The 22,403-nt window shown below is 35.0% G+C and overlaps 1 protein-coding gene across 1 annotated transcript in view; it reads right to left on the bottom strand.

The window, feature by feature from the left end:
• LOC145687584 (putative receptor-type tyrosine-protein phosphatase mosPTP-1) overlaps positions 1-20,625 on the bottom strand; it is a 518,211-nt gene extending 497,586 nt beyond the window's left edge. Inside the window, exon 1 of the mRNA XM_081761049.1 lies at positions 20,565-20,625. Coding sequence (XP_081617175.1) covers positions 20,565-20,625 — 61 coding nt within the window. The remainder of the gene's footprint in view (positions 1-20,564) is intronic.
• Positions 20,626-22,403: the final 1,778 nt, after the last annotated feature.

The raw sequence follows: 22,403 nt of genomic DNA, 5'->3' as shown, positions 1-22,403 counted from the left end.
GATTGTAGAGAACTGTTTGCCGGTACACATTACCATTTGTGTTGTATGGCGGTAAGTGTTGGAACAAGAAATGATTAATTTGAGCCATTTCCAGTTTGAATAGAGGGGTAATGGAGGAGATTGTTCCTATTCTTGAGACCTAAATCAATTGCACGAAACCGTTTCTCCATATATCTTGTTGCTTTTGCTCTGATACTTGTCGAAAGAAAGACAGACAGACAGACAGACAGACAAAACCATCCTATAAGACTTCACACGCTTATGCATAGCATAGTTTGGATGTATAAAAATGCATTTTCTTAACACATTGGCAAACACTAATTTATAACCTTATAATATAAACCATAAAACTGCTGTTGAACTTTTTTTTTAATAGTAGTAGTATTAGAGCAAATACAAGGCTGTTTCAAATGAATCAGTATAGAACACAAACCAAACTGTTGTAGCTACGGCACAGTCGTGTTCAAGAAAGCTAGAAACCCACCATCTTTGAAAAGCTGTATTATCATAATCGTATAGAGAAAATGTATTCGGCCTACTTTCGCCTATGAATAGAACTACAATTCGATTGCAATGAGATGAAACATAATATATTGAAAATAAATATGCCTATATTCCATATTGATTTTTTAAAGAATGATTTGAACATTGTTTTCGCCAAATGTAATATTTTCTCTGTATACGTACCACTGATGAAATGGGTCACACATTTCATGAATCCTGACCCGGATGACCTATGACCAGAAGTGACCCGACGAACCATGATCTGGGCATATTTCACATGGCCCAGATAGTCCTACAACCCAGAGCGACCTATTGTGACCCATACATACCCATGACCCGGAGTGACCTGGACAGACCTGGTATGATCCGAGCATCATGAAACTTCTTCGTATATGTGGGAGTATGTGTGAGGCTACTATTACAATTCTAACCACCACGATTATCTCTTCCTTCTCTCTGTTTCTCTCTCTATATATATATTTGTATTTCACTAAATATATAATTTCATTTTTCGCCCAGTGGCAGAACCTGTGGTGCATGGGGTCCCTGTTCGATCCTAGCTCGCGCCATGTGAATTTTGTGATGGACAAACACGGTATGAGTGAGTTTCCTCGGAGCCCTCCCGTTTCCTCCCACTTTCTTAATTCAACCGTTTCATTCATTTCTCATCATCATCGTCTCTTTCCGCCTAGCCGACGTAACAGTAGGAGGTAAAACTTAAATATTAAATTTCATTTAATAATCTCGTTTCTAGTTTGTTGTTTGCGTCTGTTTGTGTGCCAGAGACCCAGTGTAGTTCTGAAGGTCAATCTGGGCCAGCTAACATGCCCGTTCTTCTTTAAACTTGGGCTTCAATATCATCAGAACTGTTACCAATCAGCTTAGCGACTCAGACAGCTATGTATTCGACATTGATGTTGGTTATTTTAGATATTTCATTTCACCCCTTGTTCTTTCATGCTGATAAGGGCCGAACTTGGACTTAAAAACTATCGAATGTGTTTAGAAAGCATTCATCTCATAATATCGAAGACTATGTGTTAGACACTAACACTTGTTATTGTTGATTATGTTTACATCTTACCCACCTCCCACTGCTCCAGTGTTGTTAGAGTTTATTACCCCAAATATACAGGGTGGCCCAAAAGTAGGTATACAGTATGATACTGATACGTTCATTGTATTCTTTTATCATTTCTTATTGTTATTCATCAGGTAGACTTAGTTTCTTTATTATTTGTTCTTAATGTCTCTTTATTTATATCTTAAGCTCGGAACAGCCGAAGCAAACAAACCTATAAGTTAAAATGTTATACTTGCTCAATGCAGGGGTGTATACCTACTTTTGGGCCACCGTGTATTGATTTTCATATTGTAAGTCATATGCATATCAAGTTCGGGAATTTGCTCTAGGCGTTCTACAGTTATGCCGGGACATATACACATACATGAATGTGTGTATGGGTAACCAGGGCAAGAGTGAACACTGGGGCAAGAGTGAAAATGCTATTAACGAAGAAGTGGCAACGTCGGTAAACAAGCGAATATTGAAATTTAGTTCGGTATGACACACGTCAGAACGGAAAAGGATGGAAGCCGTGTGCGTGCAGTGTGAAGAGAAGCAGAGTAGAAAGTTTTGTTGCAAAAGGAAAGAAGTAAAGTATTCGTAGGCGAGTGTCACAGTTTATAATGTAGTTTCAGTTGAAGTTGCAGGGTTGGAAATATTTCCTGGAAAAGCTGTATTAGTTTGCATTTCTTATCAGTGGTACGAAAAAGAAAAAAAAATGACCTGGCAGGAGATGGCAGGCAATTATTGGAAGATACCCGAAGCGGGGCAAGAGTGTATGGGGCAAGTTTCAACGTTCACACTTGTCGCTTGTTTTAAAGTTGAGTAAAGAAAATGTAGGAGCCAACATGTAACATTGAGTAAAAAAAAAAAACATTTGCAGAGGTAAGACAGATGTTGGCGGCTATAAACTACCAACAAAACGTTTGCATTATCGTTTAGAATTTCGCAACCCGAGTTGTTACCGTATGTCATGTCGCATGGGAACACAAAAGCTAGAAATTCGCATCAAAGTCATCCACACTCATGAGTACGCGAAGCCAATTCAGTGGGAAATTGTTTTCAGATACACCAAACGGTGAAATGAGTATTTCCTGTATCATATGTAACGAGTGGTCTCACGAATAATGTTCCAATTTTAATCAAAGGAAGTATGTATACGTGTGTAACCACTTTGTGCATCGCAAGTAAAATTTTTGTGCTTCGTGATGAATGTTGAACTGATTTATCCTATTTTCATATTTTGTAATTATAACATGTATGTTATACAGTACTATAACATTTGTTGGCAGTTCCATTTGACACTAATCTGTTTGGTATTAATAACTTCCTTAGTTCCATGTAACTAGTATATATATATATATATATATATATATATATATATATATATATATATATATATATATATATATATAATTCAATGTTCTTTTGATGCTTATGCCTACGTTTCTATGTTTTGATTCGACTGTACATCGTTGCCCCAACCGTTGTTTACTCTTACCCCACCATATGGGGCAAGAGTACAACATTTTTCCACCGTCAAAACTATGTTATTCCTCTGTATCCTCTGCTAGATTTCCCGCAATTAAACTATATATGTTATTAGAGAAAACAGGCTTTCACATAGAGTACATATTGCGTTTTTCTCTGTCACCATTCCACCGCAATTTTTTTGATTTACAAAAAAAAAAAAGTGTTCACTCTTGCCCTGGTTGGCCATATGCAGATATGAGAGTCTCAGGCAAACATAATGTTATGCCATCTTTTCTAACTTCCAAGTAAACCGAAAAGAAACATTAACCATTCCCATGCAATTTAACGCATTGATATATATCAAACAAATTTCCCTGCTATCTGCAGGTACGTTTCCGAAATTAACCTACCTACTTCTGTGGTTTGATCACAGCTCCTTTCATCTAATAACTCAATTTGGCCGGAGATGGCGTTTAACATTATGTTCGCCTGAGCCGCTCATATTATATCGACTGCTCTTGATATGGCACCCAAGAACAACGGGTCAAAATAAAGCAAACATGCTATATAATGTCATACTCTCCGAGGCCCCCTTCAGCCGCTACGAGGAATCAAAATGGCACTATGTGGCAACGTCGTAGATCAATTTGGAACTCGTTGCATTGCTCCACGAATTCATCAAGCAGTTGTATCGATTGTTACGCTAATAGATGGTGCTAGTGTTAACGTCAATTGACATCAACTGCCATCTAACAAGAATCCTTGCAATTATTTGATGGATTGTTAGACATACTTCATGATTATTTACCTGCAACATTGTCACACAGTGCAATTTACGTCTCCAGACGAGGACTCGAAAAGTTTAAATTTGTGATGTATTACCCATCACATTTAGGGTCTTTTCAGAACTATCCTTTTGTGTACTAACACGGGAGGGTCCCCCAAGTTGTCCCTAAAATCTGATTGCCGCATAGCACATATGATAGAGCATTATAAGAAATGAACATGAGAAAAAATTAAGGTACTATAGTCCAGAAGTTTAGGAGCCAGGGAGCTTCAAAATCTGAATATCGAAAATGTTATATCATGGGATTATGCACGTTTAAAGTAAATATCTTAAACACAGTTAAATCAATCAAAACAAAAGTTGCACAATATATTAAGAACAAAATGTCCTATCGAAAACCACAATGTTGCTAGGGATGAAGCAGCGATGCCAACTCAGCACAAAGGTTTCAAATTGCACCATATACAAGTGTGCACAGATTTAAAATGCACTATTATCACTAAACATAACAGTGAAGTGTAGTGGTACAGTGTTGCACACGATTTGAGCTACATGTACTGAAACTGTACAATAGAGAAATCTGATGTGTGACAACAAAGGGTAATAAAGGAATGCACTAGAAACAAGTGAGGATTTTGCATTATACTTCTGTAGCCCCGATGAATAAGCAGACAGCTCGCGAAAACGAAATGATACACACGAGGAAAGAAACACGTGTTTTCTAATTCTGTAAACTGGTTCTCGATTATCTTATCAATGTTCGGAAGAGTACTTTCTTGGTTTACGATTATGTTTGTACACTGCAATATTACTATATTCGCATTGGAAATATAATTGAGGCGCCTAGTATCAAAAGAAATTTTTTTTTTTTTACCGAAATTGAGTTATATATCTTATATATCGCTTGTTATATGTTTGATTCAAAGGAATTCCATGGGAACATAATTATGTTTAAAAGCTTAATATTTCGCACAGACAATCTAGCTCAAATATGTGACTTTGTACCCGTGTATATGGAGCTTCGCTGCGCGTTTTGCGAGATTACTCGAAACTAAGCGAAATGTATGTGGCAGATTTCGATACTAGATGCGTCAATTATTTTATTACTACCTCATTTCGTTTTCACTCGGTCAGGATAGCCGTGTGGTCTAGAAGGCTAGACAACAGACATATTAGTCATCGCCGGTTCCAATCCCGCCTCGGACATGTTTTTGTTGTACTTTTCACCTTACATTTCATTGTAATCTTCCTCTTTCATAGTGATTCGGATTCCACTTTACACCCCTATAACCTCGGGCCCCCCTCTGGCTCACGATAATGCATATGCAATATGGGAAACCACGTATATTAAACACCAGGAACACCAGACATAATATAGCAACCATAGAGATGGGCCCCTCCCTAGAAAGTTTTACATGGGCGCCGATGATTGAGCTACTATAATTGATGTTAAAATTTAGTAAGAACAACCATAGTCTTTCAACTTTCGATATTCTCTTACATTGAGCATATCAAGCTTTCTATTGTAACAATCATGCGATGGTACAAATCTTTTTGACATATATTGTACCATTCTACATAAAAGAAAAGAGAGCAATCTTGGCTGACTGACTGATCAATGCAAAGACCGAACAGCTTAAGTCGGAAATTTGAAATTTGGGCAATACATATGATATGTAACATAATGCACAATTAAGGAAGGTATTTTGGTAACTAGACGTGGACCTTAAATTCAGATGCTTGAAATCCTGTATTTAGATCTTAAATATAATGTAATTAAACAAGCTTTTCAGTGTTTTTCTTTTTAATTTTTGGCATACAAGGGAATAAAATGGGCACGGTGGTGTATTACTATATCCTTATTTTGTAAGTTTAGAAAATATAATTTGTTGTTTCAACTTTCCCTTTAAAATAATTCAACACGTGTTTAATCGGTCATATCTCGGAAGTCCTACAGTTTAGAGACATATTATTTTATTTAGTATTTTCATTCAAAATAATTAAACATATGCACTCGTCATCTTTATATTCGACAAATAGAGATAGAGGAGGGTGAGGATAAGTCGAGCTTGCATTATACTGACATCTCGAATTGCTAGGCCCTGCTACTGTTTACCGATAATGCATGAAGCGCGCTATGAACTGTTACATGGTGAGAATATAAATATTACATTCGTTATACGTACCTTATTGCCTCTACGCAAAGAACAGTGACTTTTGCTCATATATGTGATTCGAGTTATCAGTTATTTTACAATTACAGTATTGTAAAAAATGTGGGTCTGGATAAATGAGAAATCTGAAGTACATATGTTCTAGTGAGAATCAATTCTGGTTTTCAGCATCAGAATCTTGGACACTAGCCACTAGACCATGTGGGGTACACATAATGTATTGTAATTGAACTGAACTGGATGTTTTGTGTATTACATAGTTATACATTACTGTTATTGTAATAACGGAATATTACGAAATATGTCGATGCTGTGTAGTTTAATTTTATGTTTGGTACTTGAATGAGTGTCTTTGATGGTTTTATTATTCTACAGAACTTCTATTATTTTGCGGAACTAATGAAACTTATTTCATCATGAATGAGTGAGGTAAAATGAGGAATTCACTGTATGCCTCTCTCTCTCTCTCTCTCTCTCTCTCTCTATATATATATATATATATATATATATATATATATATATATATATATATATATATATATATATATATATATATAGTTATACACTTCTGTTTTAATATCAAATGTAAGAAAGTTTGTTTTGTAAACCAACATTTAAAAATCTTTGCTCTTCCTAATTTACCTCGTTTAAGACGAAAAGAACGTTGCTATTATTTAAGTAGCACATTTCTGCTTGTAGTAGTTTCATTTGAATACCCTTTTGTTTCCAGTGCGTAACATGATTCTAGCATTTGTTTCTAAAGGTTGTTGTGAGAATGAAATTTGCAGGTCGTACTTGAGAAAAACAATTGTAATTATATCACAAAGTAAGTCAAGTAAATGTAAAACCAATCGCCATTCCTTCTTTATAGTCTCAAAGAGATCAATTTACTTTGAAATGAAATATTCAGGAATGCTCTCTGTTCTTTATGAAGCTTGAATGTTTGTGTCAGTAGGCTGATTGAAATAGTTTTGGTCTTAGGAAACAAGTCAATAGTCAGTTGTTTACACAAAGATGTTGAGCATGCTTGAAAACTAGTATCTAAACGTTATCTACGACTAACAATTTATGTGATTTCAAAGGATAAACAATTTAAAACCGTCACTGCATAGATAAAAATATATATTTTATGTTAATAAATAAAAAAAAAGTCTAACCTCAACAGCTACTAGATAGGAACACAAATAATATATGAAATATGTCAGTTTATACAGACGAAAACAACGAAATAATCACAATTCTGTGAACGTCAGCGAATATTTCTAAAGTTATTTGATGTTGCTTGCCAACCCGCTTATATACTATGAATGCGGAAGTGCGGATATTAGATGGATCATTGATCTAAATCAAATTTATTCATATTCCCTTTATCATGTGGCTTTCTCAGTCGCATGGAACAGAAGTAAGGTATATTTAGAACATAAACAGTGACTTCATTTTTTTTTTCTGCACATGGTTGTTGATCTGTACAAAAGTATTTCTGTATAATAGTAAGGTTGTTAGCAAGAAATACGTGTTAGATGATTCGTAGAATATTAGCTACGTTTCTTATTGTTTTCCGCCCTTCATTTGATTGTTCTTTTTAAAAAGAAAAACAGTGCGTATCTTACGCAATCAGCATACGTAAGTTATCGAATCTTATTGAAATTTGGAATCGAAATAGATCTTGACTTGATTAGTATGAAATGTACTCTGGAACGACCACCATTTTCCGATTCATGGACCATCAGAGTTGGGTTCCGGACTTTAAAAAAAGTTTCAAGAAAGAAAGAAATCTATTTAGAAGAAATTTTGGGGAAAATGCATGAAACAAACTTAATACTGTTCATTCTAGTTTTGAAACCACGCATAACTTAATTCATAATAATATGTATTCCAGTTTCGGCAAGAGGCACACCATTTTCATCAGATGCATATAATGTATTTGTTGAAGTCAGTGATTTATTGACATAATTATAATAATATGTGTTTGATTTGTTTGGCCAGATTTATTTTTTTATACCATTTAAGGAATAAAGTCGGCGCCATTTTTAACATGACCATAATGATGGGAAGGATAATTGTATTGAAGAAAATTCAGTTTCTTTTGAACATTGATTAATAAAATACGATGCTACGTGAAATACAGTACACCTTATTAACTCCCATGATAATCAGTTACGTCGATTAGTTTGTAAAGGAGTTTGCACTTTCAATAAATATTTGCTGAAAATCAATGAAAGATACATTTTAGTTTCCGCAACCGAGAAACTCACTATAATTATCTAGCATAATGTGTTTCAATTCACTATCCTAACGATAAGGTTTATTTCAATGCCAATATACATTATTTTATGAATTTTCTTTTTACGTGAAATAATCAGTTAAATATAATTTCACGCGCAACAAAGTTTGATTAAAAATCATGTAACACCGACGCTTATTCTCATCTTTTTATTCCGCTTTTCATGTATAATTCTCTTTTCGTCAAGAGTCTAAAGTTCCCTCTGGATCTGAACATTTTTACGTCTCTTCCTTCCTCTAACTTATCTTTTCACTCTCCACATTTCTCTACATATTTTTTTTCTCTTTATTATTTTCTGAGATTTTCCCCATTCTCTCATTTCTTTCCCTTTTGCCTGGAGCTCTCCTCTCCTCCTAGAAGGGATTGTGCTACCGCCACACTCTCTCACTGAAATTAAACTTATTGAGTTTATAAACCGAGTGTTCGTTTTAAAGAGGAAATATATTCTCCATTTTCCGGAATTCCACATCATCATCTTCAAGATTCAGTGGTCAGGTACTGTTGTGCAGAGAAGTTTCATTTCGCCAAGCTGTTTGCCCAATCTCACCGAGCTTACTGGAGATTAGCTTGCTGTGAGCAACTACGAGCAGGGATTTCCAGCAAGTTGGGAAGAGTCAGACTTCGGTAATGAGATCCTCAGAATGGTAGACTCGCCTGTCAAGATTTCTGTGTTCTAGTGGAAGCAAGCAGCTGGGGGCCAGGGTGTTGAACAGAGGAAGGTGAACCACTGAGGTCAGTAATCCTTGAAATACCAAACTCATTCAACTAATGCCAAATCTCTAAGCTACACTGACCAGATTGATTCAATTTTCTGCTTCAAAATCCCATCTGATACAAAAGCGACTCCATTGCAATTTTCTTCACGTTCTCTATTCATATAAAGAAACAAAATGGGATATGCTAGGTTATCTACATATAACCAGGGGTTAAAACAATTTCGCACCAGAATGATTGAATCAGGTTTGAAGATGTGAAATTAATTCATCTTTAAACTTGAAAGAAAAGTTTGAAACACGTTTAAGTTATACGCATAATTTCATTAAGTAAGGTTCAAATTTCCAAGTTCATATCATTGTTTTTTTATACATATCGTCATAGAGTAAATGTTTATTTTATTTTATCATATTATAGTGCCCAAGTGGGGAAGGGTAAAACCCAAAAACCTTTTGCATACGCCTATATTTGTCGGAGCTCGAAAAATTCCGGTCGCTAGGTCGCCATAGCGACTGAAAATACGGTCTTGGCCCCTAGCTAATTTACGGCCTATGTATTAAATTGAATTTGAATTACTGTGATATCTGGTTTTCAGAACGGGAACCTAGATCATATATAGGATATATATATATATATATATATATATATATATATATATGCAGGCGCAAACCCAAGGGGGGCTATATAAGCTATAGCTCCCCTTCACACTCGGGTATACACTGGATAAAAATGGGCTTAAATCCTGCTTTTGATATAGCGACAAACTATGGGTTAGCCCACCCCTTGATAATATCCTGGATCCGCCACTATATATATATATATATATATATATATATATATATATATATATATATATATATATATATATATATATTGGCATATGCTATTATTTTTCTTTAGTAGGCAAGCAGTGTTTAATATATATTTATAAGGAACATTTTAAAATTAATTTTGGTAAGTAAACAGTTTTGCGCTAAATTACTAATCAGTTAGAAAAGTCCTTATTTACACCTTTGTTTTGGCAGTAATAATAATAATAATAATGAGTGTTCCCGCCTTTGGAGAGGGTCAGACGGATTTTTTTTTCTTAGTGGGTAAATTTAACATTGAAATTAATAACGACGTCTTACATAGGGTTCATGGTGAAAATCTACGTTAAACTCTAACCATATATAAAAAATCAAACAAAGATATCTTATCTAATTGAGATAATTGCATTACCATTATTTCTAAAATTGTTTTCAAATTTACGTGATGATAGATCTGACGAGGTAATATGATTGAAACAAAGCATACATAATTTTCAACAATATAGGAACATGATTTTTTTTTCTTTTTAATAATTTGAAATGTTTTGCGTAAGAAAACTATAAGAATGGGTCCGTTTTTGTACACTATAATTATTATACCATGGAAAACGACATGATTGTATCCAAGTGTTAGCATGGGTACATCAAAAAAAAAAGTAAAATGTAGGATGATCTCAAATACTACGATAATATATTCATTTTTATAATAGTTTAAACCAATTTTGCAACCAAATCGTCCATATGTATTTTGGTTCGTTTGCCGGTGTAGACATATGAGTTTTGACTTAGTAATTATTAGCGCATTGTATATGTGAGAACCAAAACTGTTACATACACATCAAATTTAATTATCCATAGCAATACAAAGTGTTATATTCAGGTAATATATGATACAGAAATGCTCAATAGCTGTAATATGGATTTTTTCTTTAATTAGGAAAAAAATACAAAAATAGACATTCAATACAAATTCAACCATTTTGAATTACTATATAGACACGTCTGCTTAAATTTTGGTTTCAGAAGCTTTTAGAATACAAGTCACATCATTGTATCAACTTAATAATGATTTAGGTGTTAACTTACTTTGGAACCGCATTAAGAACTCGAACTTTCCTCAATTCAGAATAGCAAACAATTTCCAGGGTTACCATGTTATAGAAGGTTGCAAAACCTTATTATGCATGAAATAACATTGGCAAGTATCATATATTATTACAGAAAAATCAAGTTACCTTCACTAATTCACCAGACAACAACACCACACACACACAAACATACAAAAAAAAAGAACGTGTAGAACAACGTTTAAAAACGAGTATTTTCGTTAAGAAATCCTGTTCTGTGATAGATTTCAATAGCCAATGCAACTTATTTCTTTCACAACAAACAGTGATGTATCCAGAATTTTGAACTTAGGGGTGTGTTCAAGAAGTCTGTGGGTATGTAATCTTGCATTTAGGTCGTATACTATGATGATATTTTTAATTAGTTTTTTTTTCTTTTTACAAACTTTAAAATTTGTTGATGTAACTAACGTTTGCATTTTATTTCTTTCTCAGCCAGAGCCAATTAGAATCGACTTTCTCATGCTTGGTGTGACGTCGAGATGAAATCGTTGGCAATCAATTGATCAAACGTCGTTGTGACGATCATAGGCGTGTAAAGGTTGATTTCCATTCATTCTTGCATTGCGTGCTTTGCTTGGAAATTTATCTTGTCGAAAGTAAGTTGTTTTATTCTATTGACTCTTAAAAATAAGAATTCATTTTTTTTAAAAAAAAAAACAAAATAGCAAGATATTTAATGGTGTCTTCCTGTTCTGCCTAAAGGCTCTCCAGCACTTTGTAGAAAATATTTTAAATGATCTTATATTTAGGCATTATGGGAATTCTCGTTCTGTCCAATCTTTCGAGACAAGGAATTCGGTCCAAGGAGGGATTTCTTCAAGATATATATATATTAGTAATTGTAACAAATTCTGTAAGAAGAATAACTATTTCTTTAAGTTCTATCGTAAATTTTAATTTACATCTATTTCAGTAAAAATGAACGTGATTTAAAAAAAAAAAAGCTACCTGCAGAGAAATGGAAAATTGATTGACTTAGTTGCAAGAAAGCCGTTTGACATTGTAGCTGAATCGAATATAAAACAAACTTATTTCGGTCTAGTATAAAGTCATTTCACAACAAAATGTTATTCAGTTTTCCAGTAGTTCACCTCCAACATGCAAAGGTTCGCAGTCAGGGGCGGCTTTAGGAATTTAATTTTAGGTAGGACCGATCCATTGCGTATGGATACATATGCACATTTGATTGATTAATGACAATAGGAAATTACTTTTATAGTAGTGGTTGATATTGTTTATTAAATAATTATTTACCATTAATATAAAAATTGGAAAATATATTTACTCTTTATTCTATTTCTAGGTTCATATTTTTTTTTCAAAATTTTTGGGTAGGCCCGTGACTACCCGCTAAAAACCGCAACTGCTCGCAGTACGTAAAAGGTGCCACAGTTCACATCCTCAAGACATGTTTGGCAATATATTAAGCAAACAGTGCAAAAGGATGCGTAAGACAGTCCTTGTCCCCGATTATCTGACCTTTTGATTTAATTGAAACTACAAAAAAGTGATTTAAATAAAATATTTCCATATTGATATTGCCATTTTGTAATGCTGCTATTTACATTGACAATATCATTATGAAAATAGAAGTGTATATGATATTATTGCATATAGTATAAAATTATGTATATAAGACAAATCAGCTGATTAGGTGATGCCGAAAAAGGAGTTCTGATGTAGAACACTAACATTCTTTCTTAAGAGTCGCCTTATGCATCTTCTTGCATTGTTTACATGTCTTGAGGATGTGAACTGAGGTACCTTTTACGTACTGCGACTCTTAGCATGTTAGAAATGGACTATTGAAAAAGTGAATAAAATCTTGATGTGAAATAATTTGATATTAGATCGAATTGAACTTGTTTCATGTCTATTTCAATTACAATGTCAAACAGCTTTCTTGCAACTGAGTCAATCAATTTTTTTTTATTTGCCCGCAGGTATTTTTAAAAATCGCATTCTTCTTTACCAAAGTAGATGTGAATACCACTGCTGATAAAGAACTGCATCTTCGTCACTTTCCCGAGAAGAACGATAGAATAACATTTTTTTTTTTTTTTTTAATGAAACTTGAAGAAAGAGTTATTCTTCTTAAAGCCTCTGTTTGAATTACCAAACAGATTTTTACAAATGCAGGACAAAATTCAAGAGGACAAACCCCAAGGAAAATTCAGACAAAACGGACAAAATTCAAGCGACAGAATCATAGGCTCAGATTAATAAATGAATGATTATTTTTTTCTTCAACAATTATGCATCTAAAATGTTATCTGAAATTCATCACTTTACGGAAATAACATTTAAAAAGTGCTGAAAACTCAATAAAAGACGTAAGACTATTATAGTAAGTATATATTTCACATTTTGATCTTTACTTAAAAAATAATAATAATAATCTTGATCAGTAATTTGATACAATTTGAGTGAGACAATATGGGATCGAACCAGTTCCTTTCTAATCGCGGAAGGTGGTTCAAAAAAAAATGTGGTTTTCATTTTAGTTCGAGGGTTAAGAGGAAATTAATGAATGTGTTTTCGTCAAGGAATCGTTGACCTCCACAAAAGTAAAAAACACGTGGCCTATCGTTGTTTCGTTTTCGTTCTGATAAAGAATATTTGAAGAAAATTTCTTAACAGGAAAAGGGAGAAAACAAAAGTCAGAAAGACTTGTAGCGCATCAGCATTTCACAGCAATTTTTGATAATTTCAGTACACTTCGAAAATATTTGCTTAGTAGTGTTTAAATTTCTTTGTCGGTTGACGAAGTTGCTTCTCAATTTGCAAGATGTCCAAGGTGTTAGAAAATTGGTTAGAAAGGAAAGGAGACAATAGTTGTGTAAACTCTGTTGACAAAAACGCAGAAACAAATACATCGTGGACTAGCGAAGAAAAATCCAAAGATGTTAATTTGCCGGCTACTACTTCAGAAAAATACATGAGTATAATAATTTATTTATTTCACATTATAAAGTTTGTTATGGCATCTCCCGATTGATGACGAAGATGCAAGGACAACGTCCCTCGTTAAAATTATTGGAAAGGAGACCACTTGGGGCCTATAAGTTAGGCATCATTCCGACATTTGCCCCCTAGTGCGAATGAAGAAAACCCTCTCTTAAGATAGCTGAACTGCCAAGGTTTTTCTACACCTTCTTGACCGATTTATTATTATTATTATTATTATTATTATTATTATTATTATTATTATTATTATTATTATTATTATTATTATTATTATTATTATTATTATTATTATTGGAATTTATATATATTGTGTAAACGGCCCCAGACATAAATTTCGCTGGAAACAGCTGTTCGAGTAATTCCACTTAAAAAAAAAAAATCAATAACCAATAATCCTCGCTGGCCTTTGTAAGTTTTCTTTGACAGATTAAGTTAGTGCTGAAATAGTACAACAGCCTATAAGTCCAGACAGCATTCTTTTCAAACACTTTTGTCTGACCGTGTGCTCAAGACTTCATAATGTATTAAGCAGTGATGAAACACCTTTCAATATGTGAGGAAATGTCTGATCACGGAAATTGTAATCTACATAGAAGAACTAGATTTGCGGGTTTTATTTGCCTCCTCGCTTTTAAGAAAAAAAAAAATACAAATTTAAATTAAAAATGTGGAAAATATACCATTTTTCTATTTACTTTACAACTTTTATTTCTTTTAGGAAAGACTTTAAGGGGGAGAACGTTATTTTTGGCTTCGCCTTTGTCTATTTTTTCGCTTTATTTCCAGTGTGTGTATTTATTTTATTTTATGTCATTTATTCAACAATTACTACATACAGCTCAGAGGCCATTTTATACTGGATATCTAACAACAACAATGGGAAAGATTTGGGAAGGTACTGGCCAGTGCCTGTTCAGTAGATACTATCCAGGCATTTGCCTGATAGGACTGAGGAAAATCCTGGAAGAAACCCAATCAGGATGGTCGGACGAGGGAATGGAACCCGCGACCTCCTGAATGCGATGCCAACGGTCTACCACTTGAGCTACTTCGCTCGGTAAGATTGTCGTTTGTGATTTTTTTTTTCTTTTTGAATCGCTCTTGACAGGAAACCTAAGCCTCAAAACATTTTGAGTGTGGCACTTTTCGAAAATACGAGTATGGTTTCCTCAGAAATTCACCATACCACTTCTTGTAACACTATTAATATTTCCGCTATTAATGCTCAAATTTCAATTTTCTGTAATTTCCCACGCTTATCACTTGGAAAGAACACCGCTTTCGACTTCGGTGTAATACATTATTTTGCTTGTTTTCGTGTCTACTTTCAAACCCCCAAGTGCTGTAATAGGAACATATATAAATATAACCAGGGAAGTTCTGTCGCTTTTTCACCCACCACTTTCGAAACGCGATATGTGATCTAAGACGTACCTCAAAGATCAAAAATTAGTATCCATCAGCATCGACGACTTTCTGCCAACACTCTGGGAGCCCATGGATTCCATCGCGATAGAACTTGGTGGGCCGTGAAGCGAAGAGGGTATCAAGTGCACTTTCTACCTCTACTAGAGATTTGAACTGGCGTCCTCTAAGATGAGTGTTCAAGGAATGGAACAGGTGATAATCGGACAGTCCAATGTCGGAAGAGTATTGTGGATGCAATAGTGTTCCACATCCAAGGCGTAGAATGGTGTCCTGGGTAATCCTAGCCACCTAGGGCTTAGCGTTGTCCTGTAATAGGGTTCCGTTCCAGAGTTTTGAGTTTTTTTTTTTTTTTTTGAACACCTCTCAACTGCTAACAGTACACAGTTGCATTGATGCTCTAACCTGCTGGTGGCAGTTCCCGATACACGTTACCGTGAGCAGTCCACCAAACACACAGAAAGACCTTCTTCTGCTTTTGTCTCTTTTGGAACCGGTTCATGGGATGCTAACCAATGATAACGGTGCCATGGAGGTTTGTACAGGACCTACTTCTTATCTCATGTAAACACCCTGTCCAGAAATGACTCCTTCCTCAGACGAGACAGCAAAGAAACACAGGTGTTTGCTCGCGTTGTCTTCTGTCCCAGAGTTAACTCATGTTATCCATCAACCCAACTTGTAGTGCTTCCCAAATTGATGGAGGTGCTGCCGAATGGTTTCTCCACTCACACTGAATTGTAGTCCTAGTTCCTCACATGTATGGTTACTGTTCGCCTCAATCGCTGCCTGAAGATCTTCATTTTGTACATGTGTTGGTCTTCCGGCACGTGGTGCGTCTTCGAGTGTTTCGTCACAGTTTTTAAACTTGTTAAACCACCGCTGCATTGTCCGCGTAGTCACGACACACTCACCAAAGGCCTGGCATATCTTCCGTCCGGCTGCAGCGGCGTTTGACCCGTTTGAACTCGTATACACGCCCTTATGATGCTCTGTGGAGGTGTCATGTTCACTCTGTCCTTACACAACTTCACGGTGTAGCTGAACTGCCAGAACCGGTACTATGTTGGATATACCCACACCAACAACTGGCCTTCGTCTTATCTCCGTTCGCAGGCCAATTGAGCAGAGACCTTCACAAAAGCGACGGAACTTCCTTGATTACCTTTACATATATATATATATATATATATATATATATATATATATATATATATATATATATTAGAATATATGGCAATTGAAGGGAAAAAAAATAATCATATAAGGTGTGCACTGGTACATCCAATATATACTCCTGTGATTTTGTGCCTTGGATTTTGTCCTCGTCAAAATATCCATTGCATTTTGACCGCTTGGATTTAGTTCTCACCTAGTGATGGGCAGTGGGATTATTCCCGGTGGGAAGAAACATTTAAAAAATGGGAATATTTCCGTTTTTCCCTGGCATATAAATTTCCGGGAATAAATTTATTTCCATTTCTTTACTTTATTTTCCAAATTATAAGAGCAATATGACTAATAACTTTGGGCCGTATGCAGAATTGTTCTTACGTATCATGAGCATCATACTAAAGGCCTGACTACTGCAGGAAACATATGTTAGTCGAACTCTCTATTATGACACTAATCACCCGTCAGAACGACTCTGCATAAGGCGGTTTATTTTCATTTATTATGAGTTATTTCTAGGTTTTAAATAATTTTGAGGTTTAAAAAAAAAAAAAAAATTCGTTTACTGTACTTTACATTAATAATATGATCTTTTAAGTTTCATCTCCACTTGCACTAAAAAGTAAGCAAAGTACTAATTTACAAATGATGAAAAGGAACCAATTTGTAAAGTAATGAAACAATTATGTAGAAATAGAGACATGGGCGCCTGAAGAAAATTTTCTAGGGAGGGCTCAAATCCCTGGTTGCTATATTTCCTTTTGTATATATTTTTTATTTGTATAAAGAAAATCTTAAGAAAATTAATACATGTTCGTGAACCAGAGGGGGGACTCAGGCCCTACCCTGCACTCCCCGTCGGACGCTCATGACTAGAGATGAAGTACTATTAATAAGTACTATTAATACACCCCGAATCGACGTTAGTAAGAGACGTCGGTCTGTTTTCTATTTCTATTTCTCAGAAAAAAAATGATGTACTTAATTTATCTGATTCTAAACCTGATATAAATATTGTTTACTACTCTAGGTTTCCTGGTTTTCACAAGTTAATTTGCATAACACATTTTAGGGATTGTTAACAGACCCCCCAAAAGACATTTAGTTTAATTATAGACGTCAAGTTGCTGTGCTCATGGGCTATATTGTAATTAAGCTACAATGTACGCATGCGTGGTTTGAACGGGTATTCATAACATTTTTTTTTTATTAGAGTTGATTTTTTTGTTAAGTCAGGTGAATATAATTCCCATTAAAATTTTCCTACCACTTCCCCGCAAATTGCATGACATCACGAGCCAGTGAGTGGCACTTAAGGTGACCGCTTACGACTCGTTAGAATGGAGCACGGGAGCTGATGATAAATAACCGAGAAACGCTATTTGGCGTTATCTCTTCCCAGTGACAAATTTGCGACGAGGGATACACAGCGGCTCACAAGAGATAGGAGCGTTTGATCAAGCTTGTAGAGTGTGCGTGCATAGTTCTGCGGATCTTCCAGTACACATTTTCCAGGGAAACGAAAAAGTTAGGCTCTATTCGTTTGTCTTTATTTTCCCTTTCTCTTTCCTACTCTATTCTCGTTATCTTTCTTTAATGCTAGTTTTAAAGAATACGATCCTAAGGAAATATTCCTTGCCGCACAGAGCAGAATTGCTAGAATACGTGTTGAAGTATTAATATAAACTTTCACTTTAGGAACGTTAGCATTTTACAATGCAACATTATATCCACACTTCTCTGCTGCCTCGATGTGCGCGTTAGTAAACAAACAAAAACTAACAATTCCAGTGCAGGCATGTAGGTTGCAAGTCATCCGAAGAATGCTGGCCATTTTACTACATTAAAAAAATCATATTTCAAAATCTAGAAATGTAAAACACATCTCTCATTCACTGCTGAAAAGTTTGAATCTTTCTATTTATTTTATCACGTTACATTATGAAGATATGCCTTGCTTGGAAGTCTGATCACAAATGTGATGAAATGTACTTTAAAAAAAGTTAAAGTAGATGACATTCAAAATGAAAACACGGACATAAAAGTATGTTCACAGAACGATTATGAGCATTTGTCCACCATATACTGACAGAATGAGAAACTCGAATGTCCAGGCATTACTCAGGACTACTAACTCTACAACTGTACGGCAAATGATCGTTGAAATAAATTTTGAAATAGACTTTGTACATTTACGTGATCCGCATTTTAGAGGAGATTGAACTCTCAGTATGTATACTTGATTAGCACTGTAAGAGGTAAGCGCTCTTGCATTACAATCTATAAAGGTCTATGGACAGACACACTGATGTTCATTTAGAAATATTTGCTCAGCACATTGTCGCAATAACCACTATTATTTGGTGTCTAGACCAAAGTTCACTACTTCGTACTCAAGCATGGATATTTGTTCAAGTTCAGCGTCCCTTTTCAGCACCCGTGTTCTCCCGTTTCCTCTCACTTTCTTCATTCCACCATTTCCTTTATTTTTCATCATCACTGCCCCCTTTAGCCTAGCCGACATAAGCGTGGGACACAAAATTTAAAGATTTTATTTCATTGCGTTCGTTTTTCGTGCATAAACTTGTCGCTGAACATTATGTTTGGTAAAAGTTGTGCAGTAACATAAACTAAGAGGGGTGTAGTTACCTAACTATACTTAATTCAATATAGAAAGACTTTTTTTTTTGTTTCTATGTTTCTTTTTATTAGTTTGTTGTCTAACATTTCGCTTCTATTACAAATATACAACTGTGCAATTAGCATTATAATACTAAATACGGTAATAAATTACAAAGCATCACCTGCTTTTGCATTTTGTCATCCAAAACAAATTTCACAATGCTACGAACCAGAAAAAAATATTGTAACGCATCATGCAATGCTTGAGATGGATAAAGAATATACAGCGGTCTTATCCTACGAGTTTTCTTTGTAGCATATAAATATAGCTACTGTTTTCTACAGAAAATCATCAGTTCGAATCTTAAGTACCTCAATGCTTAATATCATACAATGATTAAAGTTCCTGGTAGCATTCTACTTCTTTTTCTAGTTAGTGTCTTATTCATTGCACTAAAAGACTTTTCTATGCCGGCTGCTATTACCGGAAATGTTGGACTTTACATATGTAGTTTCTTTCAACTCGCAATATCCTGCATCAGCTTCTAAGATTTTCAACATTGAATTGTCATTTTCTATCCAAATACCAGTATCCAACTTCTATTCCATTATCAAGTACCAACTTGACGAAAATAAATCGAAGGACTTGAGGTTAGCAAAAACGTATTCTACCTTAGCATGGGACACTATCACAAAACGTTTTGATTTCAGTGTCTTGCAAGTCTACTACTTACTGAAATGTTTCAAATTGACTTGTTGTGAATATCATGCGATCAACATATTGATTTTTGAACTAGTTTTCCATTTCTTCAATTGCATTTACCTTGCACTTCTCTATCCCACAGAGAGCTTTCCTAGCATCTTCATGTGCAACTAGGAGCGCTTCAGATTAGATATTCTTCAGCTCGCTCCAGATATTTTTTATGCAGATCACCGTTGATGTTTAAATTCTGATTGACAACATCTTAAGATATGCCATTTGGTTGAAGCATTCAGAGGGATGACTTTGGCCAGATTCAAATCTTCTTTTGCAAAGAGTTGTTAAAGATATAAAGTGCACTAATAATTTCATTAATTACCTACAGTGGAGGTAACAATGACATTTTCATTCCTAATTTTCAGCAAGATGACCCCTGCTAGTAATGCAAGATCCACTCTTTCATCATAGATATACTTACAATCTATTAATATTGATCGCAAGCTTCTGGAGAGTGTTGACTATTCAACAGTGCGACAACCATCTGACAGCAGTACATTATGAAGTCTTTATAACTGGATCACTGATTATTGCTTGCACATCATGCAATATATTTTCATTTTTGGTGACTTGCTAAACAGCGTTCAAATGTTTTTCAAAACATAAAAATCATACGTTTTTTTTATTCCTGTAGAATGCCGCTGCAAGGGACAAAATGTGTGCTCTACAGTGTATTTACAGGATCTCTTTGTGAGCTTTTGCAGAAGCTTCTTCTTTACACTTCCAGCATTCTCAGCCATATTTGAGGCTCCAACAAAACCGAAAGCAACATCATCTTCGTATGTTAAATCGAGTAGTATATAGTAGTATTTACACTAGCTCCTATCCTTGCATTAAGGATTTTAACAATTGGCAATGTCTTTCCCACGGAAACTTTATTTTCAACAACTCTCAATACTACACTTAATTCAATTTCATTTCTCAAAAATACACTTTCATCTGTCAAAATTGAGAATTCCTTATTTTTCAACGTTTTCTTCAGTTCATTTCTTAATATTTCGTCCAAATACGCTAGCAATTTACAGTCCTCGCTGATGCAGTTCGACTTATGATTCAGAGCTTCTCCCCATGCCTTAAGTTCATCACTCATTTGATCCAGAATATGTTCAAAGATGCTTTCATATTTAGTAGTGAAAATTACATCTTCCTTCACTAAAATGTGCACGCCCCTGCATAATATTTTCAAATATTTTCTATTTAACACTTTCACTTTTACTCTGTTCAACAACTTGAGCATGAAAGGCTTTCTTTGGACCCTGGCTTTTCAGGTTTTCCATTTCTACACTTACAGCATAAGCTGAAGAGTGTTCATGTTTCTCTAATTCCCCAGTTTTCCCCCAAAGCTTTTTTCGAATGGTGCAAAGGAACAGTTATGAACACGCCACAGGTCGTTTGCAGAACTATTGTTATTCTTCTAGAAATGTTGGCATAATTTACAAAATTCGCCTCTGTTTTCTTCATTATATAATAGACAAATGCACTTTCCTTCTCTTGTATGTTATGATGACACGCTTCTTTTGCACCTGATGATTTTGAAGCATGCATGGAGGAACTGGAAAATTCCATGACAGGCTGTGTTGAAAGAGATGTACCTACAACTTCCCGTGATTTCTTGTTAGGTCCGGCCGCTGAAACCCTAAAATAAGAGTATGTTATGATATTTTCTTTTGTCTTCTAGCAAATAACCGCAATATGGTACAGCCGCAACTGGAATTTAGCTCAAATTGGTCTTATCTTGCTCTAGACGACGACTTGTTTGCAATTTCCATTCTCGAAGATACGAAAAAACAATGCGGTGGCAAGATTTCAACAATTGCATAAATATTTTAAAAAAATGTCAGTCAGTGCACCTTTGACTCGACAATAGTGCAGCCACACAGCGTAAAAAGAATAAACACTAACAAAATGACTGATGAGGGCTTTTGTTGTAGATACTTGTAGTGCACATCGGAGATAGTGGAGGAGAGATAAGGCTAGTGCGGTTTCTTATAGTGTTACCACCTTCCAATTTTATTCTGCTCTTTCTGTAAGATTGGCCAGGAGCGGAAATTGTTTTTCTTCAGCAAAACATGGCATTTTCCTTTAGTAACGATAGTTCTTTAAAATGTGGGCATTGACACTTACAGAGGGAAACTAAGACCAACTAATATATATATATATATATATATATATATATATATATATATATATATATATATATATATTCGCCATAGGACGTAATGCGGTCAAATGCAACGAAACAACGATACCCGATGGGAATGGGTTTAGGTTGGCACGTATGAGTCTCTTAGAGATACCTTTCGCACTGGTAGGATTTCCTATTATCTGGGAAACTTATTCGGGCTCGCACATAAAGAAAAGAAGATTTGGTTATATCTAACGACGAAATTGTTAAGATTTTGCGTGCTGAAAACTATTGTGTTTTGTTGTTTTACAGTAATTCGTTGACGAACTTATACGCATCCTATGTGCTGAGATCATATTATTTATTCTTCTGTACTACATTATAAAGGAATAT

The sequence above is a fragment of the Thermobia domestica genome, chromosome 6, assembly GCF_964235325.1.
Source record: "Thermobia domestica chromosome 6, izTheDome1.hap1.1, whole genome shotgun sequence".
Lineage (NCBI taxonomy): Eukaryota > Metazoa > Arthropoda > Insecta > Zygentoma > Lepismatidae > Thermobia > Thermobia domestica.
This window is presented reverse-complemented; position numbering and strand designations above follow the sequence as displayed.